The sequence below is a fragment of the Tiliqua scincoides genome, chromosome 2 (assembly GCF_035046505.1).
Source record: "Tiliqua scincoides isolate rTilSci1 chromosome 2, rTilSci1.hap2, whole genome shotgun sequence".
Classification (NCBI taxonomy): Eukaryota; Metazoa; Chordata; class Lepidosauria; order Squamata; family Scincidae; genus Tiliqua; species Tiliqua scincoides.
The window spans coordinates 220,362,664-220,381,961 of record NC_089822.1 but is presented as its reverse complement, the minus strand read 5'-3'; the positions used below and the strand labels follow the sequence as shown (position 1 = coordinate 220,381,961).

Here is a 19,298-nt window from a genome sequence, read left to right as displayed (position 1 = left end):
AATAAATCTGCATATATTTTCCATTGTCTGCTTTCAAAACACAAGCTTTCAAATAGGTATTTGGCAAGGAAATAGAGAGGGATTTGGGATTAGACCAACAAGCAGAAAAATAATCATGTGACCTCTGGAAGCCCACCTATCATTCACATTCTCTTGTTTGAGCCTTACCCAAACATGCACTTACATATGTACTCAACCTTTTTGCCAAATCATGAAGCCTAGACATTTATTTTCCAAGTGTTGGTAAGTGGAAATTCTCAGGATGCACAACCTACTTCAAGTACCAGAATGTGCACTAGTATGCTAAATCAACAAGCCAAACACATACCCCCTGTGTATCTCATCCTATGATCAACATTAATTTTAAATTTAGGCAGAACCATTTGAACTAACCATTTGAACTCACTATCACAGGTTGACTGTCTCATGCTCTGCTACCCACAAAACCCTCAACTATTCCTTGGTTTTTATTCTCCAATACATCCTTCACTTTTTTAAAACTGGAAGATATGAACTTCTTCTCTCTCAAGTAACACCACTGTGTAGTTAGAAAGGGGGAAAAAATAATTTTCATTCCAGTGAAATGTCGAATGGGTAATAAAATGAAATACTGAACTTCAGGCTACAGCCAGTTGGGTAAGTAGTGGATTCATTCAGGGAGCAATAAAAATAGTTCTCATCTGTGGGTTAATGAGATTTTGTAAGCCTATTTTTGGGAAGAAACACCAAGTCGCAAGGAACACAGGGCTACTGCCAAGAACCACAGCTCCATGTCAAGTTCTTCCCTCCCCATAACATTTAGGTCACAATATCCTATGGCCTGATGCCAGTATGATGTGTCTGCCTTACTGTACTCCACATCACCGACTGCTACTGGAAGGAAGGGCAAATATATTATAACACTAGGACATGGTGTAAATTTGTGCTAAGCATGATGGAGTGGAAATTCAACACACATTTGCTATATTTGATGCAGGCCTGTATTCCTTGTAATGGATAGTTCCATCCATAGTTGCTTGCTTTTATTTTCTTAAAGCTTGAGAGTGACAAGTAAAATTGATACTATCATCAATACTGCTGTTGGCTAACCTACAATGCCAACAAAATTCCGTGACAATCCCAGTGTCACTTCATTCCTTAAAAATGTTATTTACACCCTCATCCTATAGCACTTAAGTGTTAATGCAATAAGAATCAGCCAATAAACTAAAGTATGCCAAAGAGTATATGTCGCAAAAGGAGTAAGCATTTTTCATTCTCGTTATTAGCAGACACAATGCAAACATTGTTCACAACATATTTTATCATTCTCTAGTGTACGACACACTTACCAAAAAAACCTGTCAAATGAAATTCAACTCAATCAGTGGTAGGGAGAGTAAAGTTATTTTATTAAATCATGCACATCATGTGTGTTAGTGCAAATAGTTTAATCTGTACTCCAGAAATTCTATTGTTTTTTATATCTTTACAAAATAGATTTAAAACAATTATTTACTTTTAAAAATGTAATTCTGAAGTTAAGCATTTTCAGAATAATATTTGCAATAACCTATATACAACAGGTACTGAGTACCACTGGCATGTGTGTGTGTTGTGGGTGAGTGGCAGCTTTCTGCAACTGAAAAGAATGAAACAAACAAAAATATGTCACTGGCTAAGATTCTGTGGACTAAGATTCTCTTAAATCTAATGACCTTCCCATTAACAAATCCCAAATAGCTTAAGACAGAACTTTTAAAAGTAAAATGACCCTCAAAACCTCAAAGGCAAATTATAAACTAAAAACCCTATTTAAATATATTTAACTAGATCTGTTGATTGCCATTAAATCCTTTAAACCATCTGAATTTCTGCTAAGATAGTCTTCCTATGAATTTTCCATCAGCTGAATAATTTCACTTTGTAATTCTTTTTATATCAATATAGACCTTAATGAACAGAGCTGTTGAGCTGTGGAAGTCAACACCTTATTCAGGTTTTAAGTACAGTCCCCCCCTCCCCTTTGTAAGTCAACATCTCCTGGGGACAGTAATGTTAAGGCCATATAAATTGTGATGTAAAGCTTCTGATAGTTGATAGCACATTCTTTCAGCTTAAGTTGTTGCATAGAGGACCAATTAGATTATTCTAACCATTCCAAAGGCTTGCCCACTTTAGATTTTTTCCTTCTTCTTTCCCTAAGAATAGAAGCACTCCAGCACTTCACAAAATGAAGGTATGCCAATAAAAGCACAGTTAAAGAGACAATTATTACTTCCCTAGCTTGGTTTTGATAATACGTGACTGGAAAAATCATTTCTATAATGTGATATGTGAGAAAATATGTTGTGTTTTATAGTGTCTATATACATGAGATTTAATAAATTACATTCAAACTAAAAGTTGGATCACTGCACTATGTCCATCAGAAAAATCAAGATTTTGCTCCCAGAAAAACCTTAGTTCACTCAGGCACACAACATGCACACACCTGCACACTTAAAACAGTCTAGACTGATGCCTTCCATTCAGTTTCTTCTAGAGCTCTTTAAGGCTGACAATGAATTATACAATTCCCAAGTCATCAATAAAATAGGACCTATATTGAAGAAATATATTTGTTTCCATCAGAAGACTTGGAAAAAGAAAATTGTTCCCAATAGCTCAGTGACTCACAGCAAGTAAAAAAAAAAAAGGTATGTTCATGTACAAATAAAGTCAAACTGAAAGGCACTGAGCACACTGCATCTGCTTCCAGGTATTTAAAGGATATTTGGCATGGGTGTCCAAATTGGGGGGGGAGGGGGAAATGCATTGCTTTCAATCTGGCAATCAGATTCTAAAGTAAAATATTCACACACCTAACCATTATAAATAATTTGGTACCAAGAAGCCTACTTTAGGCCACCATAACAGTATTTAGAACTCCAACATACTATCTTAAGAATTACATGAAATTGTAAGCAACAATATTGCTCACGATAGAATGAAGTCATAATATTTATTCCCTCTTTATAGACAGATACATTTTGTACAGTTTAAAGCAATGACCCTACTGCTGTTCTGAAGCCAAACTTTGTGGTATTAAGAGGTAAAAAGGAAGAGAATAAATCTGGTTTTCCCCCATTGTGTTAATGATGCCAGCTTCTAAAGGAGGACGGTGTATGGATTCAACAACAGTTCTCATGGAGAAGCTCTGGTTAGGCCTGGGTACAGCACCACAGCTGTCACAGCTACCAAAGCTGCCATCACAGGCATCCAAGGCCATTGTCTCTGTGTGGAAAAAAAGAAAAGAATCAATACCTCATTTTTTCAGTGGACACTAGTAGTTAACCCTGTTAGTTTCTGGCAGTACCTAGAATGCTTCCCATTCACTCTTGGTTTTGAGTTTTAGACTTTGGGTATCAAGGGGTTAAATGATATTCATCTAGATTAAGCAATCCCAATGGACATAAGTCTCCCTGATGTGACTGTTAGAAGGAGTTCAGTAGTTGCATAATTTCAGCCATTATGAGAGTACTTCCTGCCATACCTTTTATATTTTTAGCCTAACAGCATCTATTGCTTGCAGTGAATTAGGATTAGATGCATGCCATGCCAAATTCTGAACTCCTCCAATATCCTGGTACAATGCATGACATAAATGTTACCTGTTAATATTTAATAAGGCATGTTTACTTTTTCTTGCCTAGTTCTAAACTAGATATGAAATGGAGCAAAACATAGACTATTCATTCCACCTTTTAACTTAACATTTGACCACACTGATGCATATAATGTCATACGGAGGGCTGGAATGCATTTTGGAAGATGAACTAGCAATCACGGCAAGCTTAGAGCTGGGAATGCAAACCCACCACTGGCTGCCCTCATCTTGTCCTCTCCAGTTCCCACATCATCTTCACCACGGTGAAAAATGAAAATGCACTCAAATTCGGAAAAGAATTTCTGATTTAGTTAACAATAAGAAGGTGATAAAGGAACAAACCCAAATATGCAGACTCTTCATTTGTTAAGTTTGATTAAACAGGTTTTCTTCCAGGCCCTAACTCTACAGGCTCTTACAAAGTTTACCCCATTTCATTAAAGACAAACTTGTGTTAGAAGACGCATAGTCGAAAACAATTAGGTTACAAACAGAACGCTGTTAGCACTAGCACAAGAAAAAGACATGACAGATGTTAAATGATTAGTTTGTTTGATTTGCCAATATTGCAAATAATGTCTCATTAAATGAAGGGTTTGCATCAGGTAAATAACTACCTGCTTTTCACCATGCACTATTTTACAAAAATGGCACAAACAGGTGAGCGGGACAAACATACATGGACTGAATAGTGCTTGTAGTACCTTTCTCTACCACAATGGGCTGTAACACCAAAACAGGAAAGCCAGGATTAGGCCGATGAATACGGCTGGGACGGGTGGTAATATGGAAGGCTAAAGGGAAGGGAAGGGATATTAAAATCATTTTGTGCTATAAAAATTAATCAGGTAAAGATGGGGGAAGAGTTCAGAGAATGGAGTTTTGTTTCAACTGAAGCATTAAAGACAACTAACACAACACAGCTAGTCTGATATACAAAGTTAGTACACCACTGTACTAAGTAAATAGGGATATTGACAATAAAGCAAAACAATTTTCCTAGCAAGTTTTCTCTCACATGAAATTTAGTATTTTGGGGCAAAACAAGGCTTAAACACTTTGCATTTCAGAAGGATTCTTTAGATGATACTGGACAGTTATCTTCTGTATGAACAACCATTTGAGAGGTTTAACCCATATTTAAATAGATGTAAGAAATCCAGATAATACACATATCGGTGAGTATTTTTCACCCATTCCATATTTAAGAACAGCCCCACTGGATCAGGCCATAGGCCCATCTAGTCCAGCTTCCTGTATCTCACAGCGGCCCACCAAATGCCCCAGGGAGCACACCAGATAACAAGAGACCTGCATCCTGGTGCCCTCCCTTGCACTGACATTCTGACATAGCCCATTTCTAAAATCAGGAGGCTGCACAAACACATCATGGCTTGTAACCCATAATGGATTTTTCCTCCAGAAACTTAGCTATTTAAAATTCTCTCTCTCAAACATACCCCTCTCCACCTGCACATCACTTAGGACTAATACATGTATCGCCATGTAAACTCAATGAGTGTTTATGGGGGCCACTGTACACAAAATTATTCTCTGATATGTCACCTCCATGTAGGAAGTATACAAATGACATTCACCAACATTGTGAAGTACATGTTGTGCCCATAATGAAGTACATTATGTGCCCATGGATGCTCCTGTGGAATGAAGGTGCCTCCCAGGGCCAGTGTAACAAGTAGGCTAGGTTGGGCATGGGCTTAAGGGTCCACGACTATTCAGAACCCAGTCAACTCTATTCAGTGACCCTGAATTCAGGCTTTGCCCCGGGACCTAATACAACCTGGTACCAGCCCTGGTGTCTGGTACCATTTAGTACTTGTAAACCATCATTTGGGGACCAAATTTCAGGCTCACAAAATACTTTCCTGTATTCTGTCAGAGCAGCTTCAAGTTCCTTATCCTCTACCTCAGCGGTTCCCAAACTGTGGGTCTGTGGCCCACGAGTGGGTCTTGACCCAATTTTTGGTGGTTCACAAAACTGACAGGGTAGATTAGGCTACGTGTATCAAAGGTTAAACTACCTGCTTCTTGGGGGGGACGGGGGACACTGCAATCACCACTATAGCCACAGAGGCATTAGTGGCTGGTAATGTGAAACTTTTTGAGGTGGGTCCCAATGCAAAAATCGTTAGGGATCCACTGCTTTACCTAAATAAACTTTGTCACAAAACTCTGCAATGTCATTGTTCAGTGTGTGCTGCTTGAGTGAAAATATTAACAACTGCTGTTCACCTGAAGCAAATTCCAAACAAGATTTAGTCAATGGAATAGTATGGCAGTCATGAGAGAAACCATTCTAGTCACAATCCCAAAGCACTCTGCTATCATTGCCTATGATTCAGCAACTCCAGCATGAGGTCTGAATGCATCTGAACTTCTCATTCTCTTCTATGAGGAAAATGCTTGGTGAGTTCAATGAGGTGTTTCCCTCTCAGGGAACAGAATGTGAGGTCCCTCTGGACACAGTGTTTAAAATAATTGTGAGAGAAGTGCCACAGAGACACATGCTAACACTCCACCTCTTGTCCACAGAGCATTAAAGTCCAAAGAGGCACAATTATACATCTGATTGTCCATCCTAACTTGATAGGAAGAACAGGGTTTCAAGGGGGTAAACGTGCCATTTCAGCTACCTCAAGACCTGGGCTTAAGATTCCCCCCACTCTACTGTTGCTAAACAGTGACTCAACAGCACGTGAAGGGCAATCTCACATTGTCAAGGCATGCTTATCTGTTTTCACAATGGCACCCTCAAATATTATGCCCAAAGTTTTGTCTCATCAGAGCAGCAGTTACAGTAAATGGAAGCTACAGGCAATAAACTTATATAACTGCAATATTTAGCAGGCATACCAATTCTAGAAAATTTTGCCAGCAAAGTAAAGGGCAAAAAAAAATAAAAAATCAACAAGAAGTCTTCAATGCAAAAATATCTAATATAGTATGTGGAAATAAAATACACTGCGACCCATGCAGATTCCACACAATTGTATTAGTTGTACTGAAGTAAATGGCTCACATCTGCTATAATTTAAACTTCAGTTTTTGCAAAAACTGTCTATGGCAGTGGTTCTCACACATTTAGCACTGGGACCCACTTTTTAAAATGAGAATCTGGCAGGACCCACCGGAAGTGATGTCTTGATCAGAAGTGGCATCATCAAGTAGGATACTTTTTAACAATCCTAGACTGCAATCCTACCCACACTTACCCAGAAGTAAGACCCATTTACTATCATTGTTAAAATAATATACATAGTAGCTTGTTAAAAGTACAGGTCTGTAACATTTCTCCAAATGCAGTCACATACCATGGTAGCATCAAGTCTAATATATTAAAGATAAAATACTGAACTGAAAGGGGACCCACCTGAAATTGGTTCACAACCCACCAAGTGGGTCCCGACCCACAGTTTGAGAAACACTGGTCTATGGATCAAATGCCCTGAAATTCTAAAGATTTCCATGCACTAGAATGTAACATTAAAGATGCTGGAGTACAACAATTTCTTGCTAGCTATTCTCTGACAACTTGTGCATCAAAACTCAATTCTTTTCCAGCAATTTCTCAGTTTTCTAACCATATGCTAACCAACTCACCATAATTCTTACATTTATTTAGAATGACAACCACAAAGATGGAGCCAGTTGTACATCCACTGATCTCAGTTCAAATTGGCTTTCAAGCACACTATTTCATCTTGTTATAACCAAATACAGAAAAGCAATCTGTGCTCCACTGAACATGTGACAATTGGCATGCATGTGATTGGCTTAGGCTGTGATATTGAAAGCACGGGATGGATTAAAAATAAAGGTGGCTTCCATGGACTCAAAAGGATGTGTGAGCTGACCTGAACCATTTACAGAATAACTACCTCATGACAGTGAATGGCTGAAGCCATGATTAAACACAATATTAGCTTCTCATCCTATTAAATAATTAGTCCTTTACAGGTCATATTTACTTTAGATTAAAAAAAGTGATAATTAAATCAAAAGTCTACTATGAGCTTTAAACTGTGAAGCATCTACTGAAATCTTCCCATTTCTAGTTTACGGAATTGATGTTTAGCTCACAACACATGAATACAATTGTTGTGTGATCATTACATGCATCAATTTCAAAATACTGAAGAGACCAAAACAGCATATACAAATAAATTACTTTCCTTATCTAGCAACTGAAAAATTAACTAATCTTTATATAGAAAAACCCACTTTCCTCAGCAAGTACTTCCAAAAGAAAAATATTGAGGAGAGAACTCACAAGCTCTCAAAGGGAGAACTGTGCAAGGGAGCAGGGGGCTCTACCCCCCAATTCTTAGTTGTACAGCATTAAAAAAACACTGTTAGATCTAAGAGGAATTGTTTTAATCTTTTGGCCTTTCTAACATGATGGTCATTAAAAATTCATTTGGGGCTGACAGTTTTAAACAAAGAACCTGGGTGTTCCTTATTTTAGTATGAATTCTGCAGATGCTCTGAATCTGCAAGCTTCTCTCAGCAAGTTTCTTCCTGATGGGCTTTTCTGTTGGATGTCTCACATATCTCTTCTCCAAATCATATATCTGCCCTGTATACAAACCACCTCAGAACCCACTTCTAATCATCAAGTGATTAGAGATACAGAAATTAAGCTAACATTTAAAATCATTTCTATCCTGGAGAGGCTTTTCTACTAACAAAAAGGGTGATAAAAAAAACCATCAGAATGTTGTGGATTCTCCCCCCTCTGGCAAGCAAATGCTGAATGCTCAACCTGCTAGATGCTTCTGTTAGGGCAAATCAGGCACAACATTCATGTGACTGACAGCAAACAAAGCTTAGTTGAGATCAGACCAGCTCTTCTTGGATTGTATACTTCACTGTATACACTCAGTAGGCAGTTGCAGAGATTCTACAACCTTGCTTCAACTTAAAGGTTTCAGGCATCACTAGGACTAACAGCTAATTGAATTCTTCTTGGCCAGTTTTGCAAATCAAAGACCATTCTAACTATGGAGAAGAATACATGTAACACCTGAGCTCTGCTCCCCCGCCACGTGAACAAGGAAGTTCAAACTGCATTCCTCCATTCTCTCAAGGGACAAAATTCCTGTCCAAGAAATCATATGCAGAAATAGAATTTACCACCTGAAAACGCCATTAAGGGAGTACATGTAGTTTTTGTATTATATATGTTCCAATTCTCACTTTGGCTAGTACAGGGGTGTCTAACGTTTTTGGCAGGAGGGCCACATCAGCTCTCTGACACTGTGTCGGGGGCCGGGGAAAAAAAGAATAAATTTACATAAGTTTACATATATGAATATATTAAAGACAAACTTATATGAATGAATGAAGGTCTTGCAATAGCTCAAGGCCTATAAAAGGCCTTGCACAAAGCAAGGCTGGCCTTTCCTTTGCTGCCGCTACTGCATCACAGACATGAAACAGCAAGAAGTGAAGGGAGCCCTCATCCCACAGCTCATGTGAGAGGTCAAACAGTCACCCTCATGCTGCGAGCAGCTGCATCGGGCCAGTGTGGGCTCCAACAAATCTCTGGCGGCCCAGAGGCTCATTGGAGACTGGGGGCTTCCTGAGGGCCACATTGAGAGGCCTCGAGGGCCGCATGTGGCCCCAGGGCCAGGGTTTGGGCACCCCTGGGCTAGTATAACAAGGTTTTCTGAAGCAAGATGCTAGTAAAATAATGTGCAGCGAAATGTTTTCATTTACAAAATTGATTTTAGGAGTCAAATAAGTCAAAGGAATTGAGGACACCTGACAAGTTTGTGAGGCCAGTAATTGCATGTAGCCTAGGCAACCCTGCAAAAGGCTCTTTCTGAAACCTTATCCTGTATGTTCAATGCCCATGTTCTCATCATGGAAAGTAAATAACCAAAATCTGATGCACACTTTATACCAACTTACATTGTTTCCTTTTTCTTGTAGCAGCTTCAAGTTGTCCTTACACTGTTTGAGTTCATCTGTGATTGATTGCTTTTCCTGCTCAGTGATCTCAAACTTCAGCTTCAGCTCTGAGAGTATGGTCTGTGTCTTTTCATACTAAAGACAAAGAAAAAACATATCTACAAACCCATTTAAGCTAGATATGAGAAGTTAAGGTAGTTTTGAGATATGTCCCTACCTGTTTTGGAAACATTACACAGGACTTTAAATATTGGTATTTGGGGGGCAACAGTTTAATTTTTAGTCCATCAGAATCCTTGTCATGGTAAAATAAGTGTGTGCATGGGCCACTGTACTTTATTTAAATATGATACTCAAATAAAATTTAATTCTTACTGTGAGTTGTTTGTTTAGGTTGACAGAAATGTCAGGGACAATAAAACTTCTTAGGCCACAACTAGACCCTGCAACTCTTGCTTTTTTCTCCTCTGGTAATGATATCATGCATTTTGGATTATTTAGACATTACTAGGGGGAGATGAGGAGTGGGGAAGAAGGTGCAGATCTGCAGTTTTCAGCAACAATTACAGGACTGCCATAATATTTCAGCTTCATGTCACAAATAAAACTGAGCATCAAGTTTTATATACGATACTACGTGTGAGTTCTTGTTCCTTTCTGAAAGTTGTCTAGAACTATCTGTATATACCTTTGCCTCAAATTTAAGTTTGTAACTTTACAAGTTATTCTAATAGATTAAAGCTTTTTAGGAGAGAGCGTGCACATCTCTTGAATTAATAAGAACATCTGTTCAAGATATGAAGCAGCATCTTATCAAATTCCCTGAAGGTAAGCTAAATATTTAAAGTAACTCTAACTGCCCATGAGGCTTTTCTCCTGAAAATACAACTCTTAACATAAGTTAGTTGGCCCAGACTAATTTTCTTTGTAATGTTGCAACAAAAATGTAATCCTAGATTAAAGCTCTGTGTCTCTGAACATTATTAAGACATTCATGCAGAAATCTAATCTTAATTCCAGTGCAGTTTTATTATTATCATTATAATTATTATCAGTATTGTCACTCAGAGAAAAGTCTCATCTAATGTGATAAGGAAATACAGCCACATCCAAACTGCTTGAACCAAGGAATGTATTATAGGCTAGTACTGAAACAGTTAATATTTTCCTGTGAAAAAGATTCTTCTCAGGCCATCTGTCAAAGTATACCAGCACCACCACCAAGAATTATTTCATTCTTTTCTAAAAAGCCAACAACCAAGAGCACCAAATGATTTTTCACAACATTGGAAAACAATTTGGAATCGCTATTCCAAATTTTCATTTGAAATAAGAATGCAACATTCAACAATTTGGATTCGGTATCTGTCAAGAGTCATTCCGCACAAATGAAGTGCTGGACAACGCTGTGCTAGCAGCACATCTTAGGTCATCTGGCCAGTGCAGCCTCAGACACTTTCTTCCATGCAGATTGGTAGGGAACCAGCATAGACTCTGCAGGAACTTAATGCACCAGTTCAGTGCATTCTTTCAGTGGCCTCCTATCCTTTACACGCCTAAATCCCCAATACTTGTTGAAACACTTTATAAATAATACTTTTGGGGGGAAAAAGAGAGAAAGCTGATGCATCTACAAATTTAGGATAACCAACTACCTTTGGGGAACAGATGTGTAATCAGGCACCACCAAGCTGGAACACTACCATAAAAAGGTGGTCATGCAAAGAAAACAGCTTGAAACATTCAGGAGAGCATTTTTTGACTTTTAAAAATGGTTTTTATTCTCACATCTGGGAAAACATGTCACAAGTGCATGTTAAAGAAAAGTTCTGGAGTTCTGTACTAAAGTCTAAGTTAAGCAAAGCAAGTCACCTGCTTCCCTGCCAAAATGTAACCAGAGAAAATGTTATGAATATTACTTCAATTTTGGTTTTCAAACACAACTTGCTAACTAGAGAAGACTTTTCTCATTTTCATTGGCAAGACATATTTAGTATATTAGACATTCCCATTTTACAAGAAGCTTATTGCAAGCATGAGAGATCTCACTTAGTTCGCTGTATTATTAAAGTCATGAGGCTGTGTCTATTTTTATGACAGCAGAGTTCTAGTGAGAATAAAATTCCCAGGAAGTTCAGAAGATTGACCCTGGCCCCCATCTGTATATATTATTTTACAGTTCTCTCTCTGTATTTACTCTCTATATTTCATACAAACACCTATGAAAACAAACCAAAAATATTTAGAACGTAGAACACCTAAAGAACATATTTTGAGCTTCCATTTGAGCTAAATACACAACTCCATTGTATTAAGCCAATGTTAAAAAACTGACATATTGACAAAATGTACAGTCTCACTAAACCACACAATAACACACTGCAGTGCTGGTAACAGAAAGGAACTGAAAAATGCAATGAAAATGACAACCAATGCTTCTCTAGTAATGTTAATGAAGAAATGGATCACCTGAAGGTTCTTTCCCTTTGCATTATGCGTGTTCAAGCAGAAGCTTCTGGAAGGTTTTTGAATTTTTATATACTGTTAAGCTCAAATACCAAAGGCAGTCTAAACAAAACCACAGAAATTCACCAGATTGGATGTGCATTCCTAGTGGTTAAGGCAAATGAAGGCCTTGATTACACAATCAATCTGAACACAATTTCTGACTGTAAAGATGATGGTAGAGAAGTCCAAAGGCTGCCTCAGGAACCAAGAAGCCTTTGTATTTATTGCACAGGGGAAAGGAATGGCATAAATTTGTTGCGACTCTCCTCCATATACTTAAAAATTTTTTTCATGAGGTTCAATACCCAAAAAGGACCATGAGATGAATTCTGCATCTTTTTCATATGGGGAATATTTCTACATATTTGTTGCTACACATGGCAGCAAGTGGTAGCAGACACCTCTCACTCTTCTAACCAGATATGATAAATAACATGCATCATCTGAGTGGAGCACATCATAAGCCACATTCCTCACATGAAACTGATAAGGCAAAAATCATCACATGAAGTAAATGCGGGAATTAGGCTTCAGTCTGGGTACTTTTTAGCAGAATTCTTCATCCTTGATTACATTTGGATATTCATATTTACATTTGCCCTGACACAAGAAGAAAGTCAAAATAAGAGAAGTTCATAATAAGACAAGTCCTACTGTGAATTAAAACATTAAACTTGTGAGACTTAAAAAGCAGTAGATTTCAACAAGTCGCACACCATCAAACACTGCTTTTATAACTGCCCATAATGCCAAAAGCAGTCTCTCTCATGAAGCAGTGGTTGCTTTTAAGGAAAAAGAAAAAAAGCCAAGGATACAGAAACTTTGTTGCTGGTTTCCATAGATTGTATTGGCAACCTTCAGTCTCGAAAGACTATGGTATCGCGCTCTGAAAGGTGGTTCTGGCACAGCGTCTAGTGTGGCTGAAAAGGCCAATCCGGGAGTGACAATCCCTTCCACACCGGCAGCAAGTGCAGTCTGTCCCTGGTCTGTCTCCCTGGCTATGGGCCTTCCTTCTTTGCCTCTTAGCCTCAGACTGTTGGCAAAGTGTCTCTTCAAACTGGGAAAGGCCATGCTGCACAGCCTGCCTCCAAGCGGGCTGCTCAGAGGCCAGGGTTTCCCACTTGTTGAGGTCCATCCCTAAATCCATTCCATAGATTATAGTCTTGCTAAGGAACAATTCCTTTTTAAATACTAATATCCATATGTGACAAATTTTTCATATTTACCTCATTCTGAGCATCCTTGGCTTGGTTTTCTGCTTCATTAAGAAGGGTTTTCAGGCTAGTTGCATCTCGCTGATGTTGTTCTTTCAAAGATCCCACTTTATTTTCAAGTTCCTTTCGGGTCAATTCAAGAACACTCAGATCACTAGTAAGTGCTAAACTCTGTTGTTGAGAACTGAAAGAAGGCAAACACCAAGAGAATATGGCATGTTTAGGGAAAAAAAGACTTAATTTATAATCAATCCCCCTTAACTTTTATAACTTCCATACAATAAAATCAAATATACACTATTTCCATGAATGAACATAACACTGACGTATTGGACCACTATGTATAAAGAAAAAAAGAATTTCAAGCAAGGATTGATTGGTAGCAAATAAGGTAAATCCAATTCTAGGCTGCATCAATAGAAATAGAGTATCAAGACAGTGAGAAGTAATAGTACAGCTGTATTCTGCTTTTTAGTCAGAACCTGCCTGGAAGACTGCATTCAGTTCTGGATGCTGATTTAGGAGAGTTATTGACATAAGAACATAAGAGTAGCCCCCATGGATCAGGCCAAATGCCCATGTAGTTCAACTTCCTGTATCTCACAATGGCTCACCAAATGCTTCAGGGAGCACACAAGACAACAAGACACAACCTGTGCCTTGGTGCCCTCCCTTGCATCTGGCAAACTAGAACAGGTCCAGAGGAGGGTGAATAGGATGGCTGGAGAATATCCTAGGATGTAGGAGTTGAGCATGTTTAGTTTGGCGAACAGACTATTAAGAGGTGACATGATATCTATAAATATCTAGGGGGCTGTCAAGAGGAAGATGGAGTAGATTTGTTCTCAGTTGCTTTGGAGGGTAGGATCCAGAAAAATGGGTTTAAATTACAACAAGGAAAGTTTTATTTATTTATTTATTATTTAATTTATTTAATTTATTTAAATTAGAGACTGCAAAGCCATCTGTGGGGATGTTACAGTTGTATACAGCATGCCTTGGAAGTCAAACCAGCTAAAAATCAATTAAGAGAAGTTGGAGCTGGCAAAAACTCATCTTTACAGTCATATTTGGTTGGCATTTTGTAGCAACTAAACCAGTAATATAAACTGTATTTTAATCCACTCTAGGTAATGAAAAGAAAACATTATCGCAGCATAGACCAAGGTAGCCAAACTTACTTAATCTAAGAGCCACATGTAATAAATGTCAGATGTTTGAGAGCCACAACACATGAACAATTACACACGTTTTTATTGTTACATGCACAACTTGTTACAAAAATTTTATAACATTCATACATGTATGTAATAATATTCATTCACGTATGAGATGTTTTAAACTGCTCATTTCCATTAATTTCAAAAAATAAAGGAAAAGGGATAAAAACAGTAACCAAACTCTACAGCATCCATTATCACACAAACACTATGATAATTTTACTGCCAGCAGCACAGCCATACATGCCAGAAACATGTGATCATAAGCCATGTCCACTAAAACTAATGTTATCAGCACTAACTGGTACAATTACTATTCTCCTGTACAATTCCTCTATAATCCTTGTTGATCCAAAATTTCTTTAATTTCCAAAAGCTGCATGTGGCTTGCAAGCAGCAGTTTGGCTACCCCTGGCATAGTTCATCTTCCCATAGTTAAATAAAAAGAGGATTTAAAGTAACCGTGTAATTTTGTAAACCACAAATTTTGTTGTGAAAACTGTAAGTGCCAATTTTCCCCTTTTTTCTTTTTACACTTTTGTTCCCCCCCCCCTTGCAGACCCCTCAGACTGCAAAGCTGCCTGCAGGTAAGAGGAAAAACCCCCTCCTGTGCTTGGCAGCAGTGCAATCCTGGGAATTGCATTGCTATCTTCCCCGCAACTACTTACAGTGCTCCCAACTCCCTTGAGGGAGTTTGGGAAGCACTGCTATATTAACTCACATAGAAAAAAAACAGCATGTGGAAAATGTTAATTAAATTGACCACATTATTTGCACACTGCCATTGAGGTACAGACATGCCCCCATATCTTCAGGAGGGGGGTTCTGTTCTTGAACTCCCTGCAGATACATGAATTTGTGGATATGAGGAATACCTCTCCCCACCCTCTAGAGGCAGGGGAAGTTCCACTCCCCTCACCTCTGGAGGATTTTCTGAGTACCACCAAGGCTCTGCATGTCCACTTGTGGCCTCTGTCTGCTTAGAATGACTGTAACAAGGGAAAAACCATCACTTCCGGATTTTTCAGCAAAACTGGAAATGACCTTTTTATGCCTTTAAAAGGCATTAAGAAGGCCGGGGAAGCCCTGGAGTGCTCAATCCGCAGGTAAGTGAAACCGTGGATATGGGATCCATGGATGGGGGCCCCCCTGCATTTTAATTCTTACCAAAATTCCAAAAAAGATATTTGTGTCTATTGAAAGTTTTATTTTGTATCTTGCTGTAGTGGGTGTTCATTATACTGCTCTGTTCAAGGATGGGTTATATACTATGAATTTTCCAGAGATGACACACCAATTTCTTAACCATCAATGCAACCCTGGTCACAAAACCATTGATCCTACTACTGGAAATGTATGCTGAGCAAATCACTGGGCAGATCCAAGTAAAATACATCTAGTGCTCCAGATGCACTGAGTGCATCTAAACAAATTCTTTAAAAAAGACAGTTCAGGAGCTGAACTGTCTGAAAATAATGCCACTTCCTCTTTCTGTTCAGGAGCTGAACAGCTGAAAATAATGCCACTTCCTCTTTCTTTGAAATGTTTCTTCCTTTCCCAATCCAGCACCTAATGTATACGGTAAGGCTCTGGTAACCTTTGAAAGTTTTAAGCAAGTTCCCTCCCTCTTTAGATTTAACGACACTTACTTATGTAGCTCTTTCTCTCGTCGTTGAAGTTCAGATGCAAGCAAGGAATTCTCTTTCTTCAATGAAAGGCATTCAGTTTCAAGAACAGTCCACTTCTCTCTCAACTTATCAAGTTCACCTAGAAACAAGTAATGTTATGTAATCCATTAAAGCTGATTGCGACATACGGATTTCAGAATATATTCAGTAACATGTTCTTGGAGCCTTTCCTCCTCAAGACCCCTTTAGGGGCTCCAAAAGCACGTCAGGCTGCCATTTGCCATTTGTCCAATTTGCTCATTTGTCCCTCCTGCCACTCCTCTTCATGCTTTCCTTTCTCATTTCCCTCCTATTCCAGCTCTTCACCAGTGTTCAGTGTTGGGCTCAGTGCTGTTCCACTCCTGCATGTATTAGTGCTGCGGGGCTTCCTGAAATTCCACACGTGCGTTGATGGAGCTCTCGGAGACTCCTTTAAGGAGCACAAAGGATTCTGGCAACTAAGAAGTTTGAAAACCACTGCATAGAGTCAGTCAACAGGAAGGAAGTGGTATCCAAGTGGTATCTTGAGTAGGATTGGTCTACTTAAGGCTCACTGGATATATGTGATGGGCTGAAAACAGTCTCACAATTGCTGGCAGCCTCCGTAGCAACTGGCTGAAAATTTTGGAATTATCCAAACTTTCATCCAATTCCTCCTGAAAAGGGCTGAAACAATGGGAACAAGTAAATCGGCCCTCCCTGCACTAAATTGTTGTAAAATGAGTCTTGTGGTGTGAGGCTGTAGTCTGCAGGCCCCTCCCTTGCTCTGACAGCTTGAGAGAGGCCTGAATGAAAAAGCCAGCTTGAAACTGGAACTCAGACATGAGAAGGAAGCAATTGGACTTGATAACCAGAAGAATCCCAGGATTAACCAGTCACCAACTTCGCCTGGGCCGTACAGAAATTCTTAACTGATTAATTTAATGCAATTAAATCTTTAAATGCATTTTTAATTTTATTTCATCTTGGTGGAGCCAAGCCCCATTCCCCTCATTGGTGAGCCTCCACTGTTCATATGTTAGTAAGTCCAAAGTAGTACAGGTGTGTGTGTCCCTATATTGGCTGGGGATACGTTCCTTCCCCCACGGATACCAGAAACTTTGGATAAGGGAGGGACCCTATCTCCGTACTCCCTCACCTGTCCATTACCTTTTCTTATGTGGCTTACAATGGATCGAAGTCAAATGTCGAGTTAAGGTGTCATGCTTGTACAAAAACTATAAGCAAAATGCTTATAACCAGATGAGTGGGCAAGTAGCCTGCAACCTAGAAGGGACACTAACAGCAACAGGAAGTGAGTATTTGCTTTTAGTCTCCTTTCTAGGCTGAAGGCTACTTGCCTGCTCAGACAGCTATAAATTTTTTGATTATAGCATTTGTACATGCAAAACATCTTATCACTTTGCACAGATGTAATCCACATAAACAAAGATAATGGGATGTGGGGGGTCGCAGGGAACTGCAGATAACGAGATTTGCGGATATCGGGAACACTTGTACTGCATCTACTTTTAGGCAAATTCATGGATGATTCTGAGTTCCAGTATTATGGAAGAAGGAGCTTAGTCATCTCTAAGAACACAGGAAGCTGCCTTCTACCTGTTGTCAACACTGACTGGCAGCAGCTCTCCAGAGTTTCAGAGAGGAATTTTTATCTGCCCTACTGGGAGTTGCCGGAGACTGAATCTGGAATCTACTGCATACAAAGAAGTTGCTTTTTCCATTAAGCTCCAGCTCATCCCTGAACCTTCTCCACACTTAACTTTTTAAAACATACTCATGTTGTCTCTTACTTGCCTTTTTTCCTAAATGACAAAGCCCAGCTGCTTTAGCATTGAGTGCTGTTATTTCTTATCTTAGATTTAACATTTATATTTAAACAGATACATTTTTCCTTTCTCAGTTTAGATTAGGAACTTGCACATAAAACTTCACCACCACAAAAAAAGATACAGGCACCAAGCCCAATGTTTTATTCTTTCCATGTTATAAGACACATGCATCATACCTTGTAAACGGATAGCTTCCTCTCTCTGCTGATCCTCACACTGCTGACATTGCAGTTGAAAACTGGCTTGCAGACTGACAATCTCTTTTTCATATTCTGAAGCCTCCTTGCGCCACCGTTCAAGCTCTGCCCTTACTTTTTGAAGCTCTTCTTGTAAAGCAGCAACATCTGTGTCTCTTTCTGATGCAGTCTTTTCAGCTACTTGCTGTAGTAACAGAATCTCACTCTGAGCACTAAGTAATTCATTTCGAGCACTGGAGATTTCATTCTCCTTTTCCTCACGAAGATGTTCAATATCTGCCTGCAGCCTGTGCAACTGAGCTGTAAATATTTACAGGAAATTAGACTTTCTTAAACTGTGAAACATGCTAATTCACATTTGCCAGGTGTATCTCTATCAAGGAAACACTGGTTGAACAATGCTAACTTACAGAAAAAGATCCCTAACACTTCCCTAATGTGTCAATGTTAGGGATGAAAAATGTTAGCACTTTAGTCAGCCCATAATACTACATCTAAAGGAGGTTTGGTTTTTATTAAATAGGAATACAGGTCGTCACTCGTTATCCACCGGGGTTCCGTTCCAAAACCCCTAGTGCAGTGGTTCTCGAACTTTTCTGGTTCACGCCTCCCCTGATCCTTGTAGCCATTGGCCATGGCTCCCCATTACAACACCTCACCTCAGTTACCTCAGTAACCCCCAAAATGGGGATGAATGTGTTATAATCATACACTAGAAACAAGGTTGCCAGCATTCTGAGGCTGCAACCCTAACCACATTTATTTATTAGATTTGCATTCTGCCTTTCTCCCCAAAGGGCTCCCAAGGCAGCTTACCTGAGAGTAAGTCCCACTGAACAAAATAGGACTTACTTCTGAGTAGACCTGGTTAGGATTGTGCCCTGAGTTTGTTAGCAGCACACCTGGTGGGTTTTGGAAAGGGGGGGAAGTGATGAATTTGCTGGGGGAAGGGAAGACTTTGTTTTGTGTGTATCTGCTAATTGCATACTGATGAAAACTGAGACCTAGAGACTGTTTGGCTGGAATCCTAACCCCACTTTCCTGGGAGTAAGTCCCATTGAACATAATAGAACTTACTTCTGAGTAGACCTAGCTAGG

The 19,298-nt window shown here is 39.2% G+C and overlaps 1 protein-coding gene across 19 annotated transcripts in view; it reads right to left on the bottom strand.

The window, feature by feature from the left end:
• Nucleotides 1-2,969: 2,969 nt before the first annotated feature.
• The window catches only part of SLMAP (sarcolemma associated protein), a 121,132-nt gene continuing 104,803 nt past the window's right edge, over nt 2,970-19,298 (bottom strand). For 10 of the 19 annotated variants that reach the window (XM_066614771.1, XM_066614772.1, XM_066614773.1 and 7 more), the window contains 5 exons: nt 18,180-18,500; nt 16,154-16,271; nt 13,297-13,468; nt 9,563-9,697; nt 2,970-3,255 (listed from right to left, as the gene is read on the bottom strand). In XM_066614771.1, the coding sequence (XP_066470868.1) occupies nt 3,166-3,255; nt 9,563-9,697; nt 13,297-13,468; nt 16,154-16,271; nt 18,180-18,500 (836 nt within the window). In that variant the 3' untranslated portion in view covers nt 2,970-3,165. Of the gene's footprint in view, nt 3,256-4,332; nt 4,423-9,562; nt 9,698-13,296; nt 13,469-16,153; nt 16,272-18,179; nt 18,501-19,298 lie in introns of all 19 variants that reach the window. The other 9 variants (XM_066614774.1, XM_066614777.1, XM_066614778.1 and 6 more) reach the window with 1 other exon arrangement.